Source organism: Vipera berus, assembly GCF_964194415.1.
Source record: "Vipera berus genome assembly, chromosome: 15".
NCBI classification, from domain to species: Eukaryota; Metazoa; Chordata; class Lepidosauria; order Squamata; family Viperidae; genus Vipera; species Vipera berus.
Window position 1 is genome coordinate 5,363,751 of NC_138218.1, and position 9,453 is coordinate 5,373,203.

The 9,453-nt window shown below is 44.4% G+C and overlaps 1 protein-coding gene across 8 annotated transcripts in view; it reads right to left on the reverse strand.

Annotated features, from left to right (window-relative positions):
- The window catches only part of SPTAN1 (spectrin alpha, non-erythrocytic 1), a 67,302-nt gene extending 59,908 nt beyond the window's left edge, over positions 1-7,394 (reverse strand). For 3 of the 8 annotated variants that reach the window (XM_081339582.1, XM_081339583.1, XM_081339581.1), the window contains exons 1-3: positions 2,030-2,269; positions 1,804-1,929; positions 1,399-1,467 (exon numbers count right to left, since the gene is read on the reverse strand). In XM_081339582.1, coding sequence (XP_081195708.1) covers positions 1,399-1,467; positions 1,804-1,929; positions 2,030-2,266 — 432 coding nt within the window. In that variant the 5' untranslated portion in view covers positions 2,267-2,269. Of the gene's footprint in view, positions 1-1,398; positions 1,468-1,803; positions 1,930-2,029; positions 2,270-7,348 lie in introns of those variants that run through there. The other 5 variants (XM_081339588.1, XM_081339587.1, XM_081339585.1 and 2 more) reach the window with 2 other exon arrangements.
- Positions 7,395-9,453: the final 2,059 nt, after the last annotated feature.

Genomic DNA, 9,453 nt, shown 5'->3' on the forward strand with positions numbered 1-9,453 from the left:
AATGAACTTTTGAGGACATGGCTCTTACTTGACGGGGGGGGGGGAGGTGGGGGGAGGTGATCCCCCCTATTCTGGCTAATATTCAAGCAAGTGTTAAAAGGACACACCCAATTTTTGTGATCTGCCATGGTTTTTAAGCCATTTTGGAAAATCCAGATCGGCAGCATGCCGTTTACGATTTTTGAGATTCAGCTGAAGCCTCATTTTAACAGACAAACTGGGTGGAGGCATTTCCTTTATGAACTAAAAAGGGCCATTAAATCAAAGAGTCCATCTTGGTGCTGATTTGCATAACGAAGCCCTGATGACAATTGCTGGCCTCGATTTACACCAACTGCGCAGGTGGGTCAGGTGCAAATGGGACACGACCCAAAAAGACACTGCTTGCCTGATGACATCATTAGGCAAAAAAAGCAGAAATCAAAGAAAAGTTTGTTTCAGAACAGTGAGATTTCGCTCTACCTAAAATTTACATTTCCTTCCCCCCCCCCCCCGCACTCCTCTATTCTCTGGGTTTTTAAATCGTAGAGGGTCTCTTTTTGGGGGGAACGGGACCTGAGGGAGGGTAGAAATGATGTTAAGAAATAAATGTCAGGATGCAGTCGGGGCTGTTGCTCGTATGAAAAGTGAAATGTCCTTTTTTTCTGCCACGCACAGCAATTCCCCCACTCAGTGGCTCCCAACCTTTTCCCTAGGACGCTTCTGATATATTCCCGCACCCCTTACAAAAGTTCGAAATAACGGCAAGGAACGATCGTATACACCAGGGGTCAGCAACCTGAAACAGTGAAAGAGCCACTCGGAACCGGTTCCCCCACAAAAGGAAAAACTGGGAGCCGCAAAAAATGTGTGCGCATGCGCATACATGCAAGCATACGCAGAACAGGGTTTGACTGAAGAGTGGAGCCAAGGCAAGATATGCACCTACCCTGCATATTTGAATTGATTGGTTGAACTTTTTTAGTCCCACTTTTTTTCTTTTTTTTTTGGACTGCACATGGCAGAGGACTGGGAGCCGCAGGAGATGGCTGAAAGAGCCGCATGCGGCTCCGGAGCCGCAGGTTGCAGACCTGTGGTATGCACTATAATTTTTTGGGGGGGGAAACCCAAGCACCAAGTTTTCGCATCCCCGGTTGGGAACCCCTGCTCCAACTGAAGGGAAACGAGAGAGAGGCACAGCCGAATTCAGAGGGAAAGGAAACACAGAGGCATTCAAAGAACAACAGGGCTTCAAAAAGAAAAAGAAAGAAAGAAAGAAAGAAAGAAAGAAAGAAAGAAAGAAAGAAAGAAAGAAAGAAAGAAAGAAAGAAAGAAAGAAAGAAAGAAAGAAAGAAAGAAAGAAAGAAAGAAAGAAAGAAAGAAAATCACAACACACCACCCACACAGCCAGCCACCTACTCGTACGTGGGCCCCAACTTGGGTGGTGGTTACTATTGGGCGCTGGGCAGTCCTGTAGGGGGTGAAAGACTGAACAGACAAATTAGCATGGCAGACAGATGTTCGCGGCGTCGACCACAGAACGAGAATTGTCCCCACAGCCAGCCTCCCGTTCGTAATTTGGGGGAAATCAGACTTTGCTGGAAAGGCTTAACCACCCCAGCTAGAAAGGAGAGACTCTTGCCAAGGAAATCTCGGCATAAAACATCTTCCCTCAAAGCAGCAGGTTAAGACAGGGTCAACTGACAAGTTGGGTTTTTCAATTAGTCATCGGCTATTTCAAGCCTGGCTCGGCCAGGCAGATCCAAGCCTCCGCAATTCGGATCCGAAAGAAGATGCCGGAGACATCTGGACATCGAGACTCACCCTGATGACCTCCACTGCAAAATGCCCCTCGCTGATCATTTGGTTCCCTGTCTCATCCAGCTTGACGATGGCTCCGGAGTTAGCCTGCACTTCAGCTTCAAAGGCTTGGTGCTTTTGCAGTTTCCCCTGGAGAAATATAACGCAGGGGTCAGTCATCCTTACGCCCGACTCTCGGATGCCTCGCCCGCCCGGCGGCAGCACCCGAAAAAAAGGACCCTTTCTTTACCTGCAGGTTCGAAGGGTCTTTGTAGTTTTCATCTGAGGCGATCTGCAGCTTCTCCTGGATCCATTTCTCCAGCTCGTCCGCGTCCCGCTGGAAAAACTGGAACCGGTAGGAATCTTCGAGCTTCTGGCGCCTCAAAGTAGAGAGCTCCTTAAAGCGGTGATAGCGGTCCAAAACTTGCTGACGTCTCTCCTGTATGTCCTCCGCCGTTTCCAGCACTTTTACGCCCGTGGGATCCATCCTCTGAAAGTCAAACGGCATCAATGAACAGGAGGGGATATGTGCAGGCAGTCCTCGGCTTAGGACCAGAAGTGAGCCCCTGTTGCTAAATGAGATGTTTGTTGAGTGAATTCTGTCCCGTTTTACAACCTCTCTGGTTAAGTGAATCACTTCGGTTGTTAAATTGGTAACGTTCTTGTAAAGTGAATCTGGCTCCCCCCCTTTAGATGGCTTGTCAGAAGGTCGCAACAGGGGATCGCGTGACCTCCCCTGGGACGCCGCGACCGTCGTAAATATGATGCATCTGAATTTTGATCTCTCCTGACCATGGAGATGCTGCAGCAGTCATGTGTGTGAAAAATGGCCATAAGAACTGTTTTTTTAGTGCCGTTGTAACTTCGGTTACTAAACGAACTGTTTTAAGTTGAGGACCACCTGTAGGTTGGATCCCCACCTGCTGCAAGCCTAGTGTTGTCTAGGACAAAGGCCCCCAACCTTTTGGGCACCAGGGACCGGTTCCGTGGAGAAAAAATTTTCCGCGGACCGGAGGGTGCGTGGTTTTAAGTTTAAGTTTATTGAATTTATATACCGCCCTTTTCCCGTAGGACTCAGGGCAGTTTACAAAGTATTTAAAAATGTCAATATAATACAAAAGTTAAAAACAGTTAAAAATAATTAAATTTGATCCCTGAAAAATATAAAAAAACCCAATTAAAACTCTCAGCCTGGGCCGGAAAGCTCAAAAAGCCAGGTCTTCAGGTCCCGGCGGAATGACCGAAGGTCGGGGGCAGTCCTAAGCTCCACGGGCAGCTGGTTCCAAAGGGCAGGTGCACCCACAGAGAAGGCCCTGCCCCTGGGTGTTATCCACCGGCACCCTGAGAAGGCCCTCCCTGTGGGAGCACACAGGACGAAGGGAACTTGATGCCGGCAGCAGGTGTTCCCTCAAATATCCCAGACCCATGCCATTTAGGGCTTTATAGGTCATCACCAGCACCTTGAATCTCACCCGGAGGGCAACCGGAAGCCAATGCAGCTCGCGGAGTAGAGGTGTTACATGGGAGTATCGGGAAACCCCCATCACAACTCACGCAGCAGCATTCTGCACCAGCTGAAGCCTCCGAGTGGTCCTCGAGGGCAGCCCCATATAGAGCGCGTTGCAGTAGTCTAACCGGGAGGTCACGAGCGCATGGGTGACTGTGCGTAGGGCATCTCGGTCCAGATAGGGTCGCAACTGGCGCACCAGGCGAACCTGGGCAAAAGCCCCTCTGCTCACGGATCCTACGTGTGCTGCCTGCATCTCACGGATGGGGCTTTGCTTGTTTGTGCAGACTGGTTGCTGGCATACCGCGGCCTGGTACCGGTCCACGGACCTGGGGGTTGGGGACCCCTGGTCTAGAAGCCCCGATCCCTGCCCGTGCCTGCTTTTAGCTTTACACCAGGAGCTGCAAAGCTCAACAAGCGTGCCTCTTGCTATTCACGTCACACAATTTTACTTGCCCTTCAGCTAGAATGTGTGTGTGTGTGTGTGTGTCTCTGTGTGGAGGGGAGAGGACAAAAAGGCTCCCTTTGTAAGCCTAAGTCAATTGGAAGTGAAGTGCTTTAATGTCGGAATAATAACGTGCTGTTTTTTGGTACGGGAACAAAACACACAGGGGGAAGGAAAGAAAAAAAAGAAACTCCGCGCAGGCAACCGGCTGACATCAGCAGGGCTCCGTCCTGGCAATGCTGGAGAGTCGCAAGCGCAGCGGCGGCGGTGGCGATGCTGCAGAGCGATGCAGCCTGCATTTCACATCAGCCTTTGCAACGGCAGAAGCCGCAGCCTCGGCCTTCCCCTGAAGGAGCCGTTTATCAGCCGGTTGCCTGGTGCAGTGGCGCGCAGCCCGGCCCACCGCTGGAAAGCAACCAACTTTTGTCCTCTACCCCACCCCAAAATGGAGACCATTTTTTTTCTCTCTCCCCCCCCCCACACACTCTCTGGGCGTGATAGGGAAGAACAGACTTTGCTCTCCGACTCAAACACACACACATACACATCATCGCATTCCACACATTTTCTGTTGTGCAGGACACAGACCAGCCCCGCCCAAGGCAACTGCATTCTGCTGATAAGGTCGAGAGACAGGCAGACATGTCCAAGCTGGATTCAAAGGCTTATTTTTGGTCTCCACGGACTTGAAAACGACCAACTGTGCTGGGCTTCCAATTCTCGTCCCACCATGTGGGGCGGCATGGTAACCCACCCACCCCCAGGCTGGCAGTGGCTGATGGGAGTTGGAGCCCTGCAGGCTGGAGAGGCCAGGAAAACAGCCACGGCTTTGAGATTTTAGGAAGAGAGAAGCCGTTTGAAATCTGTCACGTCTTTTAAGAGGCTTTTGCTTTACAAATAAAAAAAGAAAAAAATTGTTTGCTCCTCTCGTCTACCAGATCTGAGGCTGACAGGACATCAAAGGATAAGGTCTCCGAATATTTCTCTGATCTGCTGCCGAACATCCCCTCAAAGCAATTAAAATAGGGGAAATCCGGGGAGAGAATGCTGAACAAGGGGTATTTTTAGCCTCTGCAATGCAACGGCGATCATGCTAGCAATTCCATTCACAAAGGAAAAGCCACAGCACATGTGTGGATTTAAAGGGGTTTTATAACCCTGCTTGGGCCACAGGCCAGTTTATTTTATTTTTTGTCTACGCAGAAGTACCGCATGCTTTGCCCAAGGAAAGTCTTAGCAACATAGGCTTAGGAAGACTTCCCCGTTGTTATATCTTGAGCAGTCTCCTGTCTTGTTTTATTCTACCCAATGTTTGTTGGCTTTCTTTTCCAAGCACTATCTTTAAGAGAGAGGAACAAATTTTCATTTTAGCATTTGTGGATTACTGTGCTTCCTCGTACGCGTCTCTCCACCACGTCTCCTAGTCTTTTTGTGGTTTTTTTTGACGTGACACAGCTGTGTGTTTTCTTTCTAAATTGTGTCGTTTTTCCTAACGATTCCCCAATCTGGATTATTATTATTATTATTTTGCTGCCGCTGTGCAAAGCTTTTCTCGCCACCCGAAGACAGCCACCTCCTCACCTGTCCCATCCAGTTCAAAGCCCAGCAAGGTATAAACACCTGCATCAAGAATGCACAAACGCTGCTATGCTGCAGCTCACGCATATATGCATTATGGCACACAACGCTGGTTGTGCGCCTCCAGTAGTAATGTGAAGGATTTATTGCCAGTTACCATAAGCAAACTCCTCAGCACGGCCCCCGTTTTAATCTGCCTTGCCTCAGGGACCGCTGGAAGGCCTCTCGTCCAGCCCGAGGACAGGCCCTTAAAATGCCTTGTAACTATCTTCTCATCCACAGAGTCAGCGTTTCTCTGCGTGGGCGTGCCTTCCTCATTATTTCAGGAAAGTTGAAATAACCTTCCACCAAAGGCCAAATGTAAACTTGGGGCTTGGATTCAGCTGCATTCAAAAATGAGCTGTCGAAGTATCGAAGTCCATCTTTGTGAGCGGGTGAGCTATTGCAGGAGTGCTGCGGCACACTCGAACCTTGGACAGCTTGTAAATTGCTGTCCTCACCACCCCGTTGACGTCTATGGTCATTTCAGGCGATAGACAGCATCTCCAGTGTTCTTCCTATCATCCTTGACGGCCATCCATCAGCAGAGCATCAATCTTCATTTTAATGTCCTGCCATCTCAGCCTTGGTAGCATGCAGCAAAGCACAGGGAAATGATAAAACCCCACAAAAACCTGGGATTTCATCACTTTGCCTAAAACGTCACCTTTTGAACGGTAAGCGCTTTGCAGAGAAGTGAAAATGATATCCACTTCGGACTGCCCCTGACCTTCGTTCCTTTCGCCGGGACCTAAAAACCTGGCTCTTTGAGCTATCTGGCCTGGACTGAGGGGTTTTAATGATTTTAAATTGTGATTTTGACTTTTTGGGGCTATACTTAAATTTAATTTTATTTAAATTTTATATTGTATTGTTTTTAAATTCTGCCCTGTAAACCGCCCTGAGCCCTTCGGGAATAGGGCGGTATATAAACCGAATTAATAAATAATAAATATCCAAAAATCCAGCACAATGCCTGGGGGAGTACAGGATTCCTTTTTATGTGCAGGAATCACTACATACAATCTGCTGTTCATTCCAGGCTGGATTCCCACCATTATTTTAGGGTTAATGACCTTCCATTAATACCTTCGGCTTTCAAAGGCTTTCAAGTAAAATAAAGCAGAATTATATCTTTACCTCTCTCAACTCTGAAATTATTTATGGTTTGAGTTGAAAGAACAAAGAACATTTGGATTTATCTATCAAATGATTAACTGGCAACTTAAAAAAACAAAACACCTCCCACCTCTACATTAGTCATCGTCATGCAGGGGTTAGCGGAGACTGCGTTCTGTGCTAAAGCACACCAGGAAAAAATCAGTGATCTTCCACGGCACGAATAAATTACATGCTAAACATGCAGAATCTGGAATTCATAGAATTTTGCAGCTTTTTTTGCTCCAAATACATAAAACATCATTTCCCTGGCTTTATTGGCATTGATGGCCACCCCATCATACTTTGCATCTTTCCTTTCCTGATCCACATTTTTATTTATATATATACATATATACATATGCATATATATATATATATATATGAGTCAAATGTTAACTATTCGAATCTCAGAAGGGTATGACTGATGAAGACTAAAGAGTCAGAAATGCATCTTAGTCTCCCTTAATTCTTTGTTAGTAATTTACACACATATACATATATACATATATACATATATACATATATACATATATACATATATATATATATATATATATATATATATATATATATATATATATATATATATATATATATACATATATATATATATATATATACATATATATATATATATATATATATATATTAAAATGTTAATTGAAAAAGTAAGAAAAATTGCTTGGAAAAACAAGAACACATTCAAGCATTCTGATTCCACTCCATGCATCAAAGACAAAACAAAACTGAGCATTTAAAATGCTCTTTGTCATGAGGGCGAAAAGGGCAGAAACCTCAAACCAGAAAAAGCGTGGTCCCGCATGCACATTTCAAAATACCTGGGCTCTGACTTTGCGAAAGGACGACAACATGATGAAGAAGCTCAGAGTCTAAAAGGGAGGAGTATATACCAAGATAACTTTTTTTTTTACTAATTCTACGATAAATCCGTAATAAAACTGCTATATTATTTGGTCATAATACCAGCCATTTTCGAACATTAATTGCAGGAAAATTAACCCATCCCACATTCTTACTAACTCCTTTAGCTGGTTAAAATTAACAGTAATTTTAAAAAAGAAAAACTACTTTCTGCTTCTGTAATTTTATTAGTTCAACATTCTTCTATTATTTCTGTCGATTCATTTATGGGTTTCTTAACAATGTGACAGAACTTTATGCCACAACACAACTAAATGCAAAATAAATCCAAGTTTAATTCCAACATAGGCAGTTTTAAAAAAAATCTTAACATAATTTAACAAAATTGTTTTTTTTTCTTAATTTGGATTTATCCCTCTGCTCGAGCTTTTCAATTCCAAAATAAATGTTCTCTAAAATCTTTTAATAGCATCCTTTAAGTTCTTGTGTCAGAAGAAGATTCTAGACAGTTTGAATCACTACCTACGCTGAACCTTACCTAACTGGATTTGCTTGAAATTAATTCTCGGTGTCTACTCCTAATGGCACTCCCTAAAGTCTAAATGAAATAAAGTTAACCAGCTGAATTGGAACCCATGTTTCAAAGCAAAAAAAAATAAAGACTGCAAGATTTAAAATAATTCTTCAGGTTAATACTGTATAACAGAAATTTCACGGAATAAGAAAATAGTGTGGCTGTTAACAAGCAGTATCATATTAACATTAATCCAAATACACAGTGCACATACAGGAACATACCCCATCTCAAGTCTTGTCGGTTTATTCTGCGCATAAAAAGGCAATTAAAGAGAATTGGACGGCATATTTATTTTTAATGCAGAGGGATTATAGACTCCGATAAAGCAGAACGGACAAAGGATTTACGCTAGCCCGAGTTCTTTCTTTCTGTATGTAAGACATCTTGAAATATGACAAGACTGAACAGTCATTTTAAAAAATGGTGGCATTTTTAAGCATTGTTAGTGCTCTTATGCCGGCACTTTCAAAAAAACACACACAAAACCAGCTCATTTTCCAGGGTGCCCAATTTCCTGGAAATCATGCTTTTGGGGGAACTCTTTTGCTGAGAACTCCCCCCCCTCGCCTTCAAAACCCCTCCTTTGCTCTGCTATTCCACTGCCCCCAACCTAGCACAAAGCTGTTTAACACAGTGAGGGACAGACACCATTGCTGCAAAGATGAGTGTGTTCTCTTACATATTTTCCTGCTTTTTTAAAAAAGAAAGGGATGAATAGCAAGTTTAGCCTCATTCAAGCCTCGGACGTGGATTCTGCTTTGCTTTGGTGGAGGGGGGGGGGAAAGGCAGATTAACTTGAAAAGGCCAGGCATAAGTGAATCTGAATGAAATTCCTGCTGTTGCACAAGGGCGGATCCTGTCTCTCCCCCACACCACACACACACACACACACACACACACACAGACGCAACATAAGGTCATTTGTGCTTATCCTTTCCAAGGGCGGAAGGAACAACCAGTTCACCAAGGCCAAGAAAACAATGCGACAGCTACCACACCCAGCCCGCTCTCTTCCATCCTTATCCTTTTTTTAAAAAAGCAATGCAATTTCAGGTTTTGAAGCAAAATTTGCTGGGCTGAAGACGTCCCTTTTTTTTTTAATGGCAAGCTAAGGGTGACAATACACGCCGTAAGGTTTGCAAGCACCAATGATGCAGTCCGACTACTGTACTGGTAAAATGATGGACAGACCTATCTCTTACAAAAGGACAAGTGACTGAATGTCATAACTCAGATGAGTTTAGAATAACTGTATCATTTAGAGTTAAAATATACTGCTCAAAAAAAAAATAAAGGGAACACTTAAACAACACAATGTACTGTATTTAATAGGAGGATGTCTTACCTTGTGTTCCCTTTATTTTTTTGAGCAGTACCGGTATATATTACTTTTCCAAATTCAGACAAAAGGATTGTCATCTTCAGTTTACCTTCCGACAGAAATAATACAGAGGTATATATCCCAAAGATGCGGGTTTTTTTCCC